Source organism: Scyliorhinus torazame, chromosome 22, assembly GCF_047496885.1.
Source record: "Scyliorhinus torazame isolate Kashiwa2021f chromosome 22, sScyTor2.1, whole genome shotgun sequence".
NCBI lineage: Eukaryota > Metazoa > Chordata > Chondrichthyes > Carcharhiniformes > Scyliorhinidae > Scyliorhinus > Scyliorhinus torazame.
The window spans coordinates 91,493,286-91,514,276 of record NC_092728.1 but is presented as its reverse complement, the minus strand read 5'-3'; the positions used below and the strand labels follow the sequence as shown (position 1 = coordinate 91,514,276).

At 46.0% G+C, this 20,991-nt stretch overlaps 1 protein-coding gene across 1 annotated transcript in view; it reads right to left on the bottom strand.

The window, feature by feature from the left end:
• LOC140398860 (gelsolin-like) overlaps positions 1 to 16,869 on the bottom strand; it is a 62,089-nt gene extending 45,220 nt beyond the window's left edge. Inside the window, 2 exon segments of the mRNA XM_072487801.1 lie at positions 4,278 to 4,479; positions 16,800 to 16,869. Of these exon segments, the coding sequence (XP_072343902.1) occupies positions 4,278 to 4,470 (193 nt within the window). The 5' untranslated portion in view covers positions 4,471 to 4,479; positions 16,800 to 16,869.
• Between the last annotated feature and the right edge of the window lie 4,122 nt (positions 16,870 to 20,991).

Genomic DNA, 20,991 nt, shown 5'->3' with positions numbered 1-20,991 from the left:
GACCTCGGCCCACTCCCCCACCCTATTCCAGTAACCCCACCTAACCGGCACATCTTTGGAGTGTTCCCGAAGGAAACCCATGCAGACACAGGGAGAACGTGCAGACTCCGCACAGACAGTCACCCACACCAGAATTGAACTCGGGTTCCTGGCACTGAGGCAGCAATGCTTACCACTCTGCCACCATGCTGGTGAAATCAATGAACAAGTTTTCAGGACTCGCATTGTTGAAATATTACTGAGGTTGCAACAAGAATGAAAAATAGCCAATGTTAATAATAAATGTTCCTTTCAAGCTCTTTGAACGTTATACTGGTCATAATATCCACTCATGTATATAATGCGATGCAGACAGGCAGTGATTGACACACAGGATAACCAATCACCAGACAGGACACCACCACTATAAAGCACGCAGGGCATTAAGACTCTCTCTCTCTCTACAGGACACAGCTACTGAGATAGTAAGAGTGCACGAGCCAGTGAGCACTATCACCATGAGGTAGAGAGTTAGTCTGGTCAAGCCAGTAGGAGGTTATCAGTTAGATTGATAGAGTGTCAACTCACAGCAGACTATGTACAGCAATCAGGAAGTTCAATAAAACAGTGTTGGACCATCTCTTGTGTCAGAAGCCAGTTTCTAGTTTCACTGCATCCAGTTGGTCAACGTTGAACCAACTTACTTAACACATCAATACTTTAAAACTGACAAGTCACGGCACCCTCCGAATCTACGACCACTAGAAGGACAGGGGCAGCATGGGACCCCCAACCGTCCCTGCACTGTCGCTGGGTCAAATCCCTGGAACTCTCTCTACAACAGCACTGTGGGTATACCTGAACCACATGGACTGCAGCAGTTCAAGGCAACAGCTCACCACCACCTTCTCAAGGGCAATAAATACTGGCCTCACCAGAGGCGCCCACATCACTTCAATGGTTGAAAGAAAAATTAATCCATGATGGACTGCTTGGATGGCTGGTGGAAAGCAGATTCCATTGGAACTTTCAAAAGGGAACCAGGTACATTTTAAAGTGTCAAGCAGAGAGGGGAGTGGGACTAAAGGGATTGTTCGCAGGCACAGACATTGACCAAAATGTCCCCTGATGGTATGCTTATAACACTATTAGTCCTGGGGCCTTGGAAAATGTTTTTGCTAGGGCTGGATGGTCCCAAGTATGCAACTGAGACAGGTAACCATGGGATCACATTGCAACAATAAAAAATAGTGAGCACCATCATCCAACCAGTAATTAAAAAGGAAATAGATACGGACAACAACATGGTGTGACACAAAAAAAAGCAATGTACATACATTACCATCAAATAGCAGCTGTAAAAAAAACTATTTCAAGGAAGGTATGTTAAGAATGCAGCTAGAAAGATATTAGGAATGGAAATTGCAAGGAAATTAAAAGACACATTCCACATTTGAGAGGCGGAGACAGAATTATTGCTGGAAGCAGTTTCCATTGGTCTAGTCGGCAGGTTTTGAAACACAAAACTGGGACATAAAGTAACCACTCCATAACAGCAGCGAATGCCAGTTACAAAATAAAAGCAAGCTACTGTGCAGCTGCCTGGCTGGGAGGTGCCAAAAGACAAGTGGCCTGTTTCGGCTGATATGTGGCAGAGGCAACACCATGTATAAAATGTAGGAGGAATATCAGGAACAATTCTAGGAGCAGGGAAAAAAGTGGAGAGGAGGGTGGGGAGAACGAGAACTTGACATGCCACACGTGTTAAAAGAGGATGGGAGCAACACATCGCTTCATTAGTGCAAGTTCCACAGTATTCAATATTCTACACTTTTATTTGTTCCTTTATGGGATGTGGGCATCCCTGGCAAGGCCAGCATTTCTTGCCCATTTGCCACGGAGTGGTTTTCTCGGCTACTTCAAAGTAAGAGTCTACCACAGCACTGGGTCTGAAGTCACATGAAGACCAGACAAGGGTGGAAGATTTGCTTCCCTGAAGGACATTAGCGAATCAGATGGGTTTTTACGACAACGGGTTCATGGTCAGGTTCGTCACACGTAATAGTTACAGCCATAACCGCAAAGTGTAGTGACATGAAATCCCTATTCACAAAGCTCTTCACCAAGCAAGTATACAACCATTGTTCACCCACATCAGAATAGCATCACTGTCCCCACTTGAAGTACCTGCAATCTCAGGGGCGGCACGGTGGCAGTGGTTAGCGCGGCACCGATGACCCAGGTTCGATCCCGGCCCCAGGTCACTGTCAGTGTGGAGTTTGCTCTTTCTCCCAGTGTCTGCGTGGGTCTCGCCCCCAGAACCCAAAAATGTGCAGGATAGGTGGATTGGCCACGCTAAATTGACCCTTAATTTGAAAAAAAAGAAAGGGGGGTTGGGGGGAAACCTGACGTAGGTCCATCATTTGGAATACTCCATTTAGTGTGGGATTGTTAATCTTAGCAAGTTGGCTGTGGCCATTATGAAAATAGGCCACACTGCTTGAATCCCTGCAATGAGGTGCCCATAAACGTAAGCCTATTGAAAGCCAAAGACACCAAACACTCCCAATGATTTAATAGAGCCATTGAGTATCAAATCCAACCTACTTGGAGAATGACATTGGGAAGAAAAATTCAAGCCTGCCCATGATTCTCAAGAGGACATGCGGAGGATATTATTCCTGCTTTGGAGGCCTTGCACAAGGACAGCTGACTTGACATTCATGACAGTTGCTTTTCTCCCCATCATATTTGGGGAGAGTAATCACACAACCAGCTGCAGATGGGGAAGCTTTGAATACTTAGAAGCACATCAGGATTAGTCCAATATGACATCCATTGCACAGAAATAAAAACAAATTGTCCAAATGACAACTAACCAAACGGTGTCTGGCCTCTGGAACATTCATGTTCAGGGTTTGTGACGGCCCGCACTGCAACAAGCAGTGAATTGGATCAACTGCTTCCACACATTTTGATGGATCAGATTTGAGTGAAAATGCAAATACTGCACTTTTGGGAAATATTGTTCAGACGGGATCTTTCATCAAGATATTTGTTCCCCAGCCCATCTGCCTCTTCCAAATGTTGATGGATCATTTGCTAATTTCCAGCTGCTGGTCATTGGAGGGTATGGAGTATAAGGGGCGGGATTCCTAACCCAGGGCCGGGCAATCCCCGCGACCGTCGCGAATCGTGCCACGCCGCTCAGACGCCGGCGCGCGATTCTCCGCAGAGTGGAGAATCGGCGCCATTGGCACCGGCGTGCTTGGCACGGCGCCGGTCAGGGGCCACTATGCGGCCGGCCCGCAGATTCTTGGCCCGGGCGGCCGTCATAAAAACGGCGAGTCCCGCCAGCACCGGCCACACCTGCTCTCAGCCGACGGGAACTCGGCGTGGAAGGGTCGGGGGGGGGGGGGGGGGGCTCCGAATGTGGCCTGGCCCGCGATCGGGCCGCACTGATCAGCAGGCCAGCCTTGCTGGCTGGGGGCCTCGCTTCTTCCGCGCAGGCACCTGTAGTCCTGCGCAATGTTGCGTCGGGGCCGGCGCGTTGAAGGAAGCCACTGTGCATGTGCGCATTGGCGCCACTGCGCATCCCACGGCGCCCATTTGACGCAAGGATCTGCAGCTGGAGCAGCGTGAACCGCTCCAGTGCCGTGCTGGCCCGTTGTAGGGGCCAGAATTGCTGATCCTGAGACTGTGTTGACACCGTTGCCGACGGCATCAACACTTAGCCTCCGGATCACAGCATCCCGCCCAAGATGCGCTCTAGAACATAAATTAATCGACCCCTCAATGCTTCTCTGTTCTCAGAGGAGTCAGAAGAGATTTCTGTACAGCAAGCACTATAGTGTCAGAAATACTATTAACACGTTGAGATTTCCGTGATACACCCAATTCATACATTTACTTCAAATGTTTGTGCAAGTTAAATTGACAAAAGCTGCACTTAAAAATGATTCTACTTTCTCAAATCAGATTTTGATGCAATGCATTAATCAGTGTGCTAAAAATAGTGCAGCTGGGATAGTGCCCATGAATTGCCAGCAACTCAGTTGATGCAGTTACTTCAAGAGTCGAACTCAGATTTTTGGATTTACAAAATCCTGCAACTGGTTTAATTTCTTGATTAGTCTTTACTGGAATTTCACCAGCTGTGTTGCCTAAAATAAATCCCACACAGCAGGCTTTTATTTGGCAACCTCATTGAATGACATTGCTGAAGAGTGAAGTGTTGACTATAGTATAAATATAGCCACAGAACTTGAACAGTGAAAGCTTCAAAAGTAAGCACTTACCCAGCCAGAAGTGCAGATCATACTGCAAGCTTCCAGACCGCTGTTTAATGGTGCGCATTACAAGATAGGCATCGCCTGTGAAGAAGTCTCCGTACACGTTTTTAGGAACAGCGACAAGATCCAACTTTTCCACCCTCCAGATCTGCAGACCAGGCTGCTTTCCCGCTTTCTCAAACTCCGGATGGTAAACCATTGTGGGAACCTGGAAAAGGGAGTCAGTCAGCAAGTATTTAAAAAACCGATCAGAGTTAAAACTAATCATCTGAATCAGGGCACTTTCTCAATTTCACAAACGAAGTAGGCCTTTTAAAGCAATGAAAGGGATCAGTCTCAATAAGCAATTTTAAAGAAAAACTGGTCAGTAAGGGCTTTTGTTGGTCAGGTCACATAAATTGGCCTTGTCCCTATTCAGAGTTTTGGATTGATGGCAGTGTTGGGCTGATGATGATTAATAATATCACACAAAACACATGTTTTAATTGCTGCTCTCTACATATTTTGCCTTCATATTGGTAATCTGTGGACCTCGTGGAGAACTGCCTCTTTTTCCGTTTCCCACCCTGCTCTGACCCTCGCCTGCCAGCCAAAATGGAGGCTGGGCGGGAAAAAGGAGCTCAAGTGGCCAACTTAGGGACCTTAGTAGGGAAAAGTGGGCCAAGTTTACCGTGCGGTAGGGAGCATACAATTCTGCCCACGGAGACAATGGAACATTCCACAGAGTCAAAATTACAAATATTCCCAAATATCTCCTGATTCATTGGGCAACTTGCCATTGGCAAACAAAGGGAACTTAAAACCTCAATGACATGGATTCCTCTGTTTAACTACTTAAAACTTCTGCCCACACCATTAATTACCAACATTCTGCTCACACCATTAATTACCAACACCTACTATGAGTGGATGGATATTAAGATTTGAATTTCAGAAGTTACACAAACTAGACTTCAACCAGCTACATTCCACAGAGCAGGAAACAGTCCGCCTCCGGACGGGTTCTTCGTTAATTAGCAATGCAAACAGGTGTGTCCTACATAAAGTGTGTGTCCAATCCTTTAATGAGTGTAGTCTTCCTACAACGAGAGTTCAGGCATCAGTAACCAGTCCCTGGTGACCAGCTAGTTTCTGCTCTTAAAAGGGCAGGACTTAATTGTGAAATAATATTTCCCAAGGAGTCGATTACCAGAGAGAGAAAAATATATATAATTTGATAGTCCTAATTAAGAGGATTCCTCTCCTGTGGAGTAGCAATGAGAATTACATTTGCGGTTATACTTCAGTTTTAGGACAGAGAGAAACTTCTCCTTGTGCAGTTACAGCTGAATGCAGAGTGGTGGAGAAGTGGTTAACCCCGGTCTATTCTAATGGGAGGTGGATGCACTGTAGCTTATTGTTTGACTGTGAACTCAAAAACTCATGGTCGACAGACAAGAACAATAGGTATCGAGGTGGCAACAAGATTGGATTGCCTTCCCAATTGTCTTGACCCTGAAGGCATTTTGCCTTCAATCATAATCAATGATCACCAATTTAGGATTCAATTCTGGCTCAACAATGGGCAAGGTACAGATCATTTGTTAACTTGCGCACTGAAGGCTGCTTTGTAGCCAGGAGGGGAGGCCTTTCCAACTCTGCCGCAGTGCTGTTCTCTGAAAGAAGCTTCATTGCCAGCCAATGTATGATCGAGGTTAAGAGGGCGGACTTTCATTCAATGCTTTGCAAGCTCTCCAGGTTGCTATTTAGAGTGTTTTCAATTATTTTTTTTAGTCCATCCTCACCGTAATCAGCGGAGTGCAAATATTGCCATTTTCAGGTTAACAGAAAACCATCTCCAAGATTGAATCAAATTAGTTTATTAGCCAAATAAGCTTAAGCTGATTATTGTACAGAGCTGGAAGGTTATACCCGGTCACATTTCTGCTTAATTTACCACGTTTGAAAATACAGGCATCGCAAGGGTGCACCAGTCTTGCACACGTTCCACAGTTCCTCTATATGGTCCTCAGCCAATTCCCTACATTATTTATTTTTCCAATTAAAGAGCAATTTGGCACGGCCAATCCACCTACTCTGCACATCTTTGGGTTGCCGGGGGTGAGTCCCACGCAGACACGGGGAGAACGTGCAAATTCCACACGGACAGTGACCTGGGATTGGATCGAACCCGGGTCCTCGGCGCCGTGAGGCAGCAGTGCTAACCACTGTGCCGCGCCCAACATTACTGATCTACCATTAAAGATTATTCACACATACCTATTGGAATTTTAAACAGCGTAACTCAAGGGATAGTTTAATATCGGCTGTTTAATTGAAACAAGCTGCTTTTCTCCCTCACGGTCGATGTTAGCTCAGCTGTGATAAATTCTATTTAATCTTTCTAGGTGCTCCCGTCCTTCGAATTAGGATGTTATATACACTCGATATAGTTCACACAGTAAACTTTAAACATTGTAATTGCAATACTGCTCCTCCTTTCACTCTCAGCCATTTTGGCTTTTGCCTGCTACATGGTGGCACAGTGGTTAGCACTGCAGCCTCACGGTGCCGAGGTCCCGGGTTCGATCCCGGCTCTGGGTCATTGTTCGTGTGGAGTTTGCACTTTCTCCCTGTGTTTGCGTGGGTTCACCCCCACAACCTAAAGATGTGCAGGGTAGGTGGATTGGCCACACTAAATTGCCCCTTGGACAAAATGAATTGGATACTCTAAATTTATATTAAAAAAATAATGGTCTGGGTTTGGAGGTAGAATATGGAGAGGTTATCAGAGTAAAGTAGACAGCAATATCCAGTCACTGCACAGGTATGGCTAAATGGGGAAAGCATGATTTGTTCCGAGTTCCCCTGCTCCTCCAGAAGCTTAATGCAAAGCATTGAAACACACGGAAGGGAACAAATGGTGGCACATTGTAGCCGGCTGCCCCGAACAGGGCAGAAGGAGTCAGGGCTTATCCATTCAATCTGTTTGATCGGTGGGTCCATGACCCCCGTGGGAGGATGCTGGGCTGTTTAATCTTCCTAATAGCCACAAGAGCGGATGCAAAAACCCGCGGAAAGTCCGTGGGGAAATGTCTAAAATGCAATGAGCAGCTGGTGCTATTCATTTGCCACTGACCACAAAATCCGTAACAACTGGGACAATTAAAAACAGCGGGGACTAGTTTTTACACTAAAGTTAGTTGCTGTATACTTGGTTAAACATGCTGTAAAACACTGCTCTGCACATATGAACTCAAGAGGGGATCTGAATAATGGGACGTCCATTTAAAAAGTAGCAATTCGTCAAAGAATGTCAATTTCATTAATCAAAGTGCTCATGGCCTCAGGAAAAGATAAGAGGAGATTTATTAGAATAGTACCAGGGTGAGGAGCTTCAGTTTTGTGCAGTGACGAGTCAAGATAGGACTGGGATGGCTCGGTTTAAAAACAGGCAAAATAAAGACTTGCATTTATATAGCACCATCCATGGTTTGCATTTACAGATACTGCTGAGGCAAGTCTGTTGCTAAACTTAAATATTTTTTTGAACATTCTACTAACCATGTACAGTACAGGTTTAGCACGAGGCTCTCCATAGAACACTCAACACATCATCCTGTTATTTGATGTTACATCACGGACAACATAAATTTACATATTTATACAGCGCCAGGTTTCTGACTTATAAAATAAACTTGTGTTTACACAGCAGCCAAGTTGCTGTTGTGTGTGTGTGTGTGGGGGGGGGGGGGGGGGGAAATAATATTTGCCATGTCTGATTTGATAATGACCAGAGCATCTTTTTTTGGGAATGTTGATTGAAGGATAAATGTTGGCCAGGACATGAGTGCTATTGCATCTTTACATTGATCTGAGAGTATACGGGATCTCTGTTTAAACGCGCACTTGGGAAATGTTACTGCCAATACTCAGTATTATATGGAACATTAGCCTCGATTCTTTTCATGCTCAACTCCTGGGAGGGGGACTTGAACCCAGAACCTTGGTGACTCAGGAGGTAAGAGAGCTCCCAACTGATTCTCAGCCAACACAAAAAGCTGTGCAAAAACTTGCTGCCATCAAGAGGAATGAACAGCGGATTTACAGATCCAGACAGACATATTGGAGATAGAGGTTTCTATTACGCATTTGCAGAATGTGGGTGCTGCTGACTAGGCCAGTATTTTATGGCCCATTAGAAGGACTTTGATATAGAGAGAAAATGGATCAACGAAAGGCATGATTTCTCTTTCTCTTCCCCCCCCCCCCCCCCTTATCCAGTGAAGTTACAGCTTCAAAGCTGGTGGAAGGAAATTCAATGAATGCTAATATATTTGTAGGGACAAAATTGCAAGGCCATGGGGAAAGAGCAGGCGTGTAGGAATACTCCCACCTTCCCCCAAACCACTCTTAATGATCCCTGACATTTGGTTTAGTAGATGGCACAATGAGTTAAAAAAATGACAAGATGTCTTCAGTTCAATCCTGCAGAAGAAATCCATCACACAGCTGTGTGTGTGAGATCTCCCTAGTTACTGGTATGGCATAAACTCAGTGCAACTGTATTGTGTCATCAAGTATCACCACTATAGGGCTAATTCACGGCTATCCAACTGCTTGGATCTTTTGTGGATGGAGCATTCAAAACCACATCTAATATTTAAATCCATGTTTCTGTTCATTTTCATGTATCAATTTAGGATTCACATACCAATGGGGCAATAGCATCAAAGCCTGTGGTCCATCCCCAATAGACCAGCAATAAAAACAACACTGTTAGCACAAATGGAAGGGAGTGTTTGCCTGGGCTACTATTCAGGGACTGTGCATAATCCATAGGACAAGTGTTTATTCTCAATCCTACTGCTCACAATTCCAATGTAAATTTCACAAACGTTGTCTCATCACATTCTCTCCCTGCCCGGACAGGGTACAAGTACGTACACAGGGTGACTGGCACTCCCCTCTTGCATTGCAAACTTGCCCCTTGGAAAACAATGAATTGGGTACTTAATTTTTTATAAATACAGATAGGAATGGAGACCAATTCAATCCTGCATCATAGTTCAACATTTATACTTTGATTCTCAACCCAGCTAAAAATTAGTGTGACATGAAAATATTTTTTGAGTGAATCAACAGATAAGTGAATAACTGAACCAGCTGTTCAGCTTCCTTCTGCAAAGACTGACGTAATCTTAAGCAGCAGGAAAAAGCAGCGAACACCACCACAGATTATCCCCCAAACAGGAAAACTAGGCTATTGTAGCATTTCCCAACTCTTTTCAGATGCCCATTTATGGTCATTGTTAAAAGATTTCACCAACTGTTCAGCTGCTGGCAACTCCCTGTGGTATTGGTGAAGTCACAGGGCGAGGGCAGCAAGATTTCTCGAGTCATTCACGGGATGTGGGTGCAGCTGGCTAGGCCAGCATCTGTTGCCCATCCTTAATTGCACACGAGAAGGTGGTGGTGAGCTGCCTTCTTGAACCAATGGCAGTCCCCGTGGTGTAGGTACAACCAGTGCTGTTAGGAAGAGAGAGTTCCAGAGGATTTTGACCCAGTGAAGGAACGGGGATGTATTTCCAAGTCAGGATGCGGAGTGACTTGCCGGGTGGTGGGGTTTCCAGGTATCGGCTGCTCCTGTCCTTCTGGACAGTCTAGTGATCGTGGGTTGGAAGGTGCTGCCTAAGGAACCTCGGTGAGTTCCTGCAGTGCATCTTGTAGATGGTACAAAATGCTGTCGTCCTTCGGTGGTGGAGGGTTTGAATGTTTGTGGAAGGGGTAGCAATCAAGCGGCTGCTTTGCACTGGATGGTTTTGAGCTTGTGTTGTTGGAGCTGCACTCATCCAGGCAAGTGGAGGAGTATTCCATTACACTACATTCCATTGTAGAACATGGACAGGATTTAGTTTGCAGGGCAGGGCTTTTAAAAAAAAATAATTTAAGAGTACCCAATTATTTTTTTCCAATTAAAGTGCAATTTAGCACGGTCAATCCACCTACCCTGCACATCTTTTTGGGTCGAGAGGGTCCACCCCCGCAACCGTGGGGAGAATGTGCAAATTCCACACGGACAGTGACCCGGGGCCTGGATCAAATCCGGGTCCTTGGCGCCATGAGCCATCAGTGCTAGCCACTGCGCCACCCCAAGAGGCAAATTACTCACCACAGGATTCCTAGCCTGTCACCTGCTCTTGTAACCACAAATATTTCTAACAGCTGGTGCAATTCAGTTTCTGGTCAATGGTAACCCCCAGGGTGTCCATAGTGGGGATTCAGCAATGGGCCATTGAATGGGACAGGGCTATGGCTAGATCCTCTTGTTGGAGATGGGCATTGTTTGACACTTGCAGGTACAAATGTTACTTTGCACATCACCCCCAGGCTGAGTGTTGCCCAGGTCTTGCTGCATTTGGACAGCGTCTGTTTCCATATCTCAGTGAATGGCGCTGAATTTGCTTCAGACCTCATGATGGAGAGAAGGTCATTGATGAAGCAGCTGAAGATGGTTGGGCCTAAGGCAGGATTTTTCAAAGTCACAGTCGTGAACTGTGGGTGGATCGGAGCTCAGCAGAGCAGACTGCCTCCTCCTGATGTCAGCCCGCTGTCCCAGTATCGTCCACTTCTAATGTCATCATGCTGACCCAGGGCCAAAATTCTTTTAAAATCAACAATGGGAGTCACCCCTCCAGAAGCAGTGGCAGAGCGGTCATGCATCTGGCATGTATACTGACACTGTGTGCCCTGTACGTCTGTGCTTTAAGCACAAACATCACCAGAGAAGAAATTCCTCTATTTTGCAGCTGCCAGCAAGCAGGACTGTGAAAAATTGAAAATGCACTGTTGCCTCACGGCACCGAGGTCCCAGATTAAATCCCAGCTCTGGGTCAACGTCTGTGAAGAGTTTGCACATTCTCCCAGTGTTTGCGTGGGTTTTGCCCCCACAAACCAAAGATGTGCAGGGTAGGTGGATTGGCCACGCTAAATTGCCCCTTAATTGAAAAAAATGGATTGGGTACTCAAAAAAAATGGATTGTTTTGTAATAAGAAAGAGGGCCAGAGACACAAACAGGCCAGGATCTCACAACTAAAATCTACTGGAGAGAGCTGCTCAGGAGAGTCCATGTCAAGGTAAAGCAGTGCTGGAGAGAGCTGCTCAGGAGAGTCCATGGCAGGGTAAAGCAATGTTGGTGTGAGCTCCAGGGCCTTTAGTGAACAATCCATTAAGAAACTGAAAGCAGAAGGAAAGCAGTAGAAAAGATTGAGATATGGCCTATGTGTCTTCTATGCAGGGAAGTACTGGTAAAGTATAGTTTAAAACCCCTGAAGACTAAGCACGGCAAGTTAGAGGACAAACCTCATTCAAAGGATGCAGCGAAGGAGTTTTCAGCTGAAGTCCTTTGCAGAGATGTATCATTGAATGACAAAGCAAGTGAGATCATAAGGACCAAGCAGGCTCACCTGTCCCATTAAAGATAACGAAAATAGTGGGTCACAAAAAGGTTGACTGGAGTGGGTCACAGGGAAAAATTCTGGCCTGGAACGGAAATGACTGACCTCTAGCCATCACCATCCTCCTTTGTGCCAAGTATAACTCCAATCAATCAATCAGTGGAGAGTTTTCCCCAATTCCCATGGACTCAATTTTGCTATAGAGCTCCAAGATGCCATACTGGGTCAAATGCTGCCTTGATGTCAAGGGCAGTCACTCTTATCCCACCTCTGGCATTTAGCTCTATTGTCCACATTTGAACCAAGGCTGTAACGAGGTCAGGAGCAGAGTGACCCGGGCAGAACCTAAACTGAGCGTCAGGGAGCAGGTTATTGCTAAGAATGTGCCCCTTGATAGAATGGTTGATGACCTCTTCCATCATTTTACCGATGATAGGGAGTAGACTGACGGGGCGGTAATTGACCAGGTTGGATCTGTTCCTCGTGTACAGGACATACCTGGGCAATCATCCACATGGCAGATGCCAATGGTCTGTGCCTTCAGCCATTTCTTGATGTGACTTGGGCCAAATTAAATTGGCACTTCTGGCTGAAGATTGTTGTGAATGCTTCAGCCTTGCATTTTGCACTGGTAGTGGGAGGCTGGGAATATTTGTGGAGACTCTTGCTCCAGGTGATGTATTTAATTGTCTACCATCACAGCTGGATGTGGCAGGACTGCAGAGTTTAGATCTGAAATTGCTTTGCTCGGTCTATTACTTGCTGCTTCTGCTGCATGACATGCAAGTAATCCTGTGTTGTAGCTTCACCATGTTAACACCTCATCATAATAGTCTTCATTGTCACAAATAAGCTTGCATTAACACTGCAATGACGTTACTGTGAAAATCTCCTAGTCGCCACATTCCGGCGCCTGTTCGGGTACACGCTTCAGAATGTCCAAATCACCTAACAAGCACGGCCTTCAGGAATTGTGGGAGGAAACAGGAGCACCCGGAGGAAACCCATGCAGACATATTTTTAGATATGCCTGGTGTTGCATCAGTCTTGCCCTCCTTTACTCTTCATTGAGCCATGGTAAGTCCCCTGGCTTGATGGTAATGGTAGAGAGGGAGTTAAGCTGGGCCAAGAGGTTACCGATTGTGGTAGAGTACAATTGGGCAACACGGTAGCATTGTGGATAGCACAATTGCTTCACAGCTCCAGGGTCCCAGGTTCGATTCCGGCTTGGGTCACTGGCTGTGCGGAGTCTGCACATTCTACCCGTGTGTGCGTGGGTTTCCTCCGGGTGCTCCGGTTTCCTCCCACAGTCCAAAGATGTGCAGGTTAGGTGGATTGGCCATGCTAAATTGCCCTGAGTGTCCAAGCTTGCCCTTAAGTGTTGGGTGGGGTTACGGGCATAGGGTGGTGGTGTTGACCTTGGGTAGGGTGCTCTTTCCAAGAGCCGGTGCAGACTCGATGGGCAGAATGGCCTCCTTCTGCACTGTAAATTCTATGAAATAACTTTTGTAATAAATGTTCCATGAAATTCAACTGTTTATGACCCACAGGACCTTGTGGATGCTCAGTCCAAGTTGCTCGATCTGTTTGCAGTCTGTGGTAGTCTGTGTCGAGGTATTATAGTACCTAGTAATGCTGGAACACCATTGGTAGGTATTGTATGCTTCCTATTGGTCAAGCTGTATGGTAGTTCCGCCCTGCTAGGTGGGGTATAAGAGCCCATGCCGCCCCAGCAGCCCTCATTCTGTACCTGAGCTGCTGGGGGAAACATCTAGCTTATTAAAGCCTTCAGTTGGACTACAACCTCGCTTTCGTGGTCATTGATCGTGCATCAATTTAATAAGCTAGATTTAAAAGGATGGAGCTCCGAATCAAGCCGGAGTGTCTGCAACTCAGCCCCCACGCAGCGAACTCAGTGGCAATCTTCAAGCACTGGCTGGCCGTGTTTTAAAGGATATCTCGGGACGGCCGAAAACTCACCCACGGGAGAACAGAAAATGCAAGTCCTGCACTCGAGGGTGAGCCCGGAAATTTACACTCTCATCGAGGAAGCGGAAGACTTTGATGCAGCAATAGAGCTGCTAAAAAGACATTATATTCGCCTGGTAAACCAGGTCTGCGCCCGACATCTGCTAGCAACGAGGCGACAAATCCCTGGGGAAATAGTTGGAAGAATTCTACCATGCACTCCTGGTGTTGGGGAGAAACTGCAGCTGCCCGCAAGTTTCGGCGAGCAAACACACAGAACACTTGGTCCGGGACGCTTTCGTGGCAGGTATGCTGTCCTCCCAAATCCGCCAGCGATTGCTGGTAAAAGACACTAGGTCTCAAGGAGGCACGGGCCCTTGCAGGCTCCCTGGATGTGGCCTCCTGAAACGCCCACGCTTACGTTCCCGACCGCACGGCAGCCCCTTGGGCAGCGTGGAACCCCTCCGCAGCCGACCCCGAGCCATCACCCATTCCCTCACTGCTTTGTACCACAATGAACCAGACACCATCTCCTCGTCTTCCCCAGAAAGTCCTCCGCTGGGACCTCGCTCCCGACCTGGCTGGCAGCTCCCGGACCCATCCTGCTCCAAAAACACATGCGGGCACACAAGTCGGACCCGTTGGTCGAGAGGGTCCATCTTCTCCACGCTAATCCCAAGTACGCCTACGTGGCGTACCCTGACAGCCGACAAGATACGGTCTCCCTAAGTGTCCTGGCCCCCGCCGGAGCCCCACGCACACCCCAGCTACCAGTCCCACCTTACAGGAGGATCAGTCCTTCCACCTGCCCCATCTAGGCCCCCCCACCCACCGACGCACCCCGCAGGTGCTCCCTTCCCAGGTCAACCATTTTCCCCACCAGCGCCGTCGAGGGGTGTCGAAGCTGCCACAGAGACAGAGGCCACGCTCCCAGACTCACAGACTCCCGAGCCTCCACCGGAGTCACCACCGAAGCTCCAACGATCACAGAGGATGACCAGGGCCCCTGATCGACTGATTGCTTCATTTTAAATTGTAAATCGTTAATAGAATTGTAAATAGTTACAAAACGCTGTACGGAGGTATTACAGTACCTCCATAACTAATTCTACCACGTCACCATGTTTGTAGTATCAGGCCACCACCCCCGTCGGACATCTTTTTAACAGGGGGCGAATGTGGTAGTCTGTGTAGAGGTATTATGGTATCTGGTAATGCTGGAACACCATTGGTAGATATTGTATGTTTCCTATTGGTCAAGCTGTATGGTAGTTCCACCCTGCTAAGTGGGGTATAAGAGCCTGTTCCGCCCCAGCAGCCTTCATTCTGTATCCGAGCTGCTGGGGAAATGTCTAGCTTATTAAAGCCTTGAGTTGGACTACAACCTCGCTTTAGTGGTCATTGATCGTGCATCATAGTCTAGCCCATTTAGCATGGTGGTAGTGTCACAAACATGATGTCTTCAATGAGAAGACACCTCCACAAGGACTGTGTGGTGCTCAGTTAGTAAGGAAGACTTTGCAGGGTCAACAGGGCTGGATTTGTCGTCGTTTCCAGTGCCTTGGTCATGCCGGGTGATCCGTCCGGTTTCATTCCTTTGTGTTTTTGGTTGAATACACCCTCCCCAGTCCCTGACAGCGGTAACATCCTCCCAGTGTCTACCCCGTCAAGTATCTTTGGAATTTCTTTCTACGTTTCAGTGAGATCACCTAAATTCTAGAGAATACAGGCCGAGTCTATTCAATCTCTCAGGACAATGCCCGCACCTGGTGAACCTTTGTTGCAATCTGAGGCAAGGTTGCATTTTCTTATAAAGGGAGACCGAAACAGTGGGCAGCACTCCACGTGTGGTCTCACCAATGCTCGCCACACTCTTCCACTCCAAACCCTTTGTTGTAAAAGCCCCAAAAGGTTATGCAGATACTTGTACACAAGTGTGCGATAGCCTTTCAAAAAATTAGCTTGAGCCAGTCTGCAAGCAATGACGTGTGTTATATCCCCCTTCAGTAATATAAATGTAACTCATTGGAAGTGCAGTGTACAGCAATTCCCCAAAGTGTCCTTTTCCATTTAAAACTAGAAGCTTCAACATGGACATGGACAACACACAAGGTGCGGAAAAGCTGAGACTAGTGTACGGAGAAATGCATTTCCATCATTTCAAGATGAAGTGGAAATTTAGATAAACACATTTCCCTGTTCAGCGGCATACAGCCAGATTCAAATTTTTTTAAATTGCTGGTTCTTCATTTTGAGTCGATTTCCCTCCCTCCATTTGCAGCTAGTAATTTTATTGCAAAGTGGTGGATTGGGATAATTTTTCAAAAATAAATTTTGTAATATGTATTTCCCCCCCCCCCCTGAATGTACCATAAATAGGTTCAGTTGGTGTGAAATCTTTTGAGGAACGTAAATTGAAAATTATATTGCTTTTGCAATCAACAGAAGAAAAAAAAACAGTTGAACTGACGTTCACACTACGAGATTAAGTAGCATTTAGCCTTCAATGTGTCTTGGAAAATTAAAACAGAGCAGTCAACAGCCGAGGTTTAGCACAGTGGTTAGCACTGTTACTTGACAGCACCAGGGTCCCAGGTTCCATCCCCGGCTTGGGTCACTGTCTGTGCGGAGTCTGCACGGTCTCCCAGTGTCTGCGTGGGTTTCCTCCGGGTGCTCCAGTTTCCTCCCATAAGTCCCGGAGGACGTGTTTGTTAGGTGATTTGACATTCCGAATTCTCCCGCTATGTACCCGAACAGGCGCCAGAGTGTAGAAACTAGGGGCTTTTCACAGTAACGTCATTGCAGTGTTAATGTAAGCCTACTTGTGGCAAAGATTATTTAGTGAAGTAAACAGCTGCAGTTGGGGACGAAGAATTCTATTTTTTTTTTTATTTTTTAAAAAGCACATTTACTTTACTCAAGCCTACTTTGAAACTATTCAATGTTAAGCTGTGCATCATAACAAAAAAGACTTTCAGATCAACTGGATTTAATAATTCAAGAAATATAGTTACGTGCTTTGAAATCACCTTCTGGATTGTATTGCAATGGCACCACATTGCTGTGGGTTGAACTTCCCTACATGTTCCCTCAGTATGGAACAGATGTCCGCAACCAACTTACCAAAGGAACAACTCTGCTTCCTCAGTATTTGATGAATTTCCCTTTCAACTTCCTCTCCGATTTGTTAAATTCACTACCTGATATACCACACAAGAACAAATACTTAGCTCAGTGGCCACAGAAATACAATACACTCTTGTCAGATGTATTTAGTCTAGAAGTCCTAATAGTCTTGGGTAACAATGATTGAAGATATTACTTATAGGAAAGAATTACTAACTGCCCAAATGATTTTGGATTTTATTCCCCAAAAAAGTTAAAAATTGGCAAACAACATCAAGAGTCCTGGGCTATTAAATTACCAGATTTATCAATCTTAATCAGCTGTGGTAAATAATAAATAAACTTAAACACTGCACCAGTCTACCTGCCTCTTAAAAAAAAAAAACACTTTTTAATAATCAATTGAAATTTTAATTACCTTGAAACAATTTGAAGTAGAGATGTAAAGTTAGACTAATTTTTTAGTTTTGAAACATTTATCATGATCATTCTACCTGCTTCTTAAAAAAACCCACTTTTTATAAATCAATTGAAGATTAAATTACCTTGAAACAATTTGAAGCATTGCTGTAAAGTTACAGACTAATTTTTTAGTTTTGAAACATTTATCAAGCTCTGTGAAGGAGGAATTGAATAAAGGAACTAATTAACACTGAGGAAGCAATGATTACGTCAGTAAAATTGCCACACAGGTAAATTCACAGCTGAACAGCTGAAAAATGTCCCAGTGTAGAAATTAAAACAAGGTTTAATGTTAAACCATAAAACTGTTAGAGAGTGCGAGATATCATCTTCCATCACATCCAGATCATTCTGCAATGTGGATCACTGATCCAAAATAATTAATTATACGTCCATCACTAACAGCTGGAAGAAAGGAAAAAATATAAGTTAGTGTTGGCAAACTATGAGCGATTTGCTTCCAGTGATCCGGCAAACCTATCCAGGGAATACCTGCTGTAGAAAATGCAAAGAACTCGGTTTGAAAGACTGACTGTGCTGGCGATCTGGTCTGCAAGGTGTAACTGGGAATGCAATCTGCCTCAAGAGCTTCTCGTACAGGGAAGAGGAGGAGGAGGAAGAATTAGCCACAGTTGGGTCTTTCTGGAATCTGGAAAATCTTGCTTTCGAGTACATAGAAAGGTTTATCCTATCCTAGGATTCTCTGGGAAGCTAGGGAGGAGATTGCTGAGCCTTTGGCTTTGATCTTTAAGTCATCTTTGTCTACAGGAATCGTGCCAGAAGACTGGAGGATAGCAAATGTTGTCCCCTTGTTCAAGAAGGGGAGTAGAGACAACCCCGGTAACTATAGACCAGTGAGCCTTACTTCTGTTGTGGGCAAAATCTTGCAACGATTTATAAGAGATAGGATGTATAATCATCTGGAAAGGAATAATTTGATTAGAGATAGTCAACACAGTTTTGTGAAGGGTAGGTCGTGCCTCACAAACCCCACTGAGTTCTTTGAGAAGGTGACCAAACAGGTGGATGAGGGTAAAGCAGTTGATGTGGTGTATATGGATTTCAGTAAAGAGTTTGATAAGGTTCCCCACGGTAGGCTACTGCAGAAAATGGGGTTCAGGGTGATTTAGCAGTTTGGATCAGAAATTGGCTAGCTGGAAGAAGACAAAGGGTGGTGGTTGATGGGAAACGTTCAGACTGGAGTCCAGTTACTAGTGGTGTACCACAAGGATCTGTTTTGGGGTCACTGCTGTTTGTCATTTCTATAAATGATCTGGAGGGGGGCGTAGATGGATGAGTGGGTAAATTTGCAGACGACACTAAAGCCAGTGGCGTTGTGGACAGTGCGGAAGGATGTTACAAGTTACAGAGGGACATAGATAAGCTGCAGCGCTGGGCTGAGAGGTGGCAAATGGAGTTTAATGCAGAAAAGTGTGAGGTGATTCATTTTGGAAGGAATAACAGGAAGACAGAGTACTGGGCTAATGGTAAGATTCTTGGCAGTGTGGATGAGCAGAGAGATCTCGGTGTCCATAGATCCCTGAAAGTTGCCCACCCAGGTTGAGAGGGTTGTTAAGAAGGCATACAGTGTGTTAGTTTTTATTGGTAGAGGGATTGAGCTTCGGAGCCATGAGGTCATGTTGCAGCTGTACAAAACTCTGGCGCGGCCGCATTTGGAGTATTGCATGCAATTCTGGTCGGCGCATTATAGGAAGGATGTGGAAGCATTGGAAAGGGTGCAGAGGAGATTTACTAGAATGTTGCCTGGTATGAAGGGAAGATCTTATGAGGAAAGGCTGAGGGACTGGAGGCTGTTTTCGTTAGAGAGAAGGTTAAGAGTTGACTTAATTGAGGCATACAAGATGATCAGAGGATTGGATAGGGTGGACAGCGAGAGCCTTTTTCCTCGGATGGTGATGTCTAGCACGAGGGGACATAGCTTTAAATTGAGGGGAGATAGATATAGGACAGATGCCAGAGGTAGGTTCTTTACTCAGAGTAGTAAGGGCGTGGAATGCCCTGCCTGCAACAGCAGTGGACTCGCCAACACTAAGGGAATTCAAATGGTCGTTGGATAGACATATGGATGATAAGGGAATAGTGTAGATGGGCTTTGGTGGTTTCACAGGTCGGCGCAACAGCAAGGGCCGAAGGGCCTGTACTGCGCTGTAATGTTCTATGTTCTATGTTACAGCACAGAAAGAGGCCACTCGGACCAAGAAATAAACCACCCAGCCTAATCCCACTTTTGGTCCATAGCCCTGCAAATTACGACACTGGAGGTTCACATCCAGTATCTTTAAAGTCATTGAGAACTTCAGCCTCCGCCCTATCAGGCAGTGAGGCCCACTCCCCCAGAGCACTCCAGGGTGAAAACAATTTATCATCTCCTCGAATCTTTCTGCCAATCACTATGCTCTCTAGTCACTGACCTCTCTGCTAGGACCTTCCCATTCATTCACTGTATTTCAGGCCACACAATTTTGCATCAAATCTCCCCTCAGCTTCCCGTGTTTCAAGAAGAACAACTACAGCTTATCCAATCATTCCAGCCTATCCAATCTAATCATGCTGAGACATGTTTGTGGTAAATGGCGGAGCTGGCTTGAAGGGCCAAAAGGCCTCCTCCTGCTCCTATCTTCTACATATGTATTCCTCAGAGCTGCACTTTTCCAATCCGGGCAACATCCTCATATCTCCTCTGACCTCTCCCTAGTGAAATTACATCCTTTCTGTAATGCGGGGATCAGAACAGCACTTAGTACTCAAGTCGAGATCCACATACAGTTCCTGTGGAACCTCCTGGACTCTCTTCTTAAGCACCTTATCAACCAATCCTGCTACCTTCTGGGATCTGTGGGCATTCACTCCAATTGGCTATGCCTTTCCCTTGTTTAACCTCCCCAGCACATCTCACTTTTCAGGGGAATTCCATTTGCTACTTTTCTGACCACCTGACCAGTCCATTGATAGACTTTCTGCAGTCTTACACCAACCACGTGGCTATTTTCTGTTGTCTATTTGTCCATGGGGTTTGGGTATTGCTGGCTGGACCAGCATTTATTGTCTATCCCAGAGGGTACTAAAGAATCAACCACATTGCTGTGAATCTGCAGTCACGCAGGCCTGACCAGACAAGTACAACAGAGTGCCTTCCCGAGTGAACCAGATGAGTTTTTAAATGACAATTAGACTTTATTGAATTCAAATGTCACCACCAGCCATGGCGGGATTCCAGACCCAGGTCCCGAGAGCATTATCCTGGGTTTCTGGGTTGCTAGTCCAGTGGCAGTACACTACTGCCTCCCCACTGACAAACTGAAATAGTTTATCCCACAAAATGAAGGGGACCTACCACTGAGCCCTGGGAAACCCCGCTGGAAACAGCCATCCATTTGCAAAAACTCACGGTAACAATTATGCTTTGTCTACTGCAGTTTTTCCAATTTGTGGGTCATGGCCAGTGGGTCGGTCATGGACAGGTGTCGGGAGGGCCACAGTGTGATCGGTCAGGTCATTCCTGCGTTGGTCCCAATTACGGGAGAAGTGGCCATTGAGAACGATCAGCTGCTTCCTCCTTTTAAATGAAGAGAAATGAGGCTGTGCGCAGTCTTCCAGCCAGAAGCAGCAGCAATGAGGTCATGTGCCCTGCACATAGAGGGTACTTGGGGCGGGATTCGCCCAGCCCTGGGCCGGGCCGGAGAATCCCCGCGAATAGACCACGTCG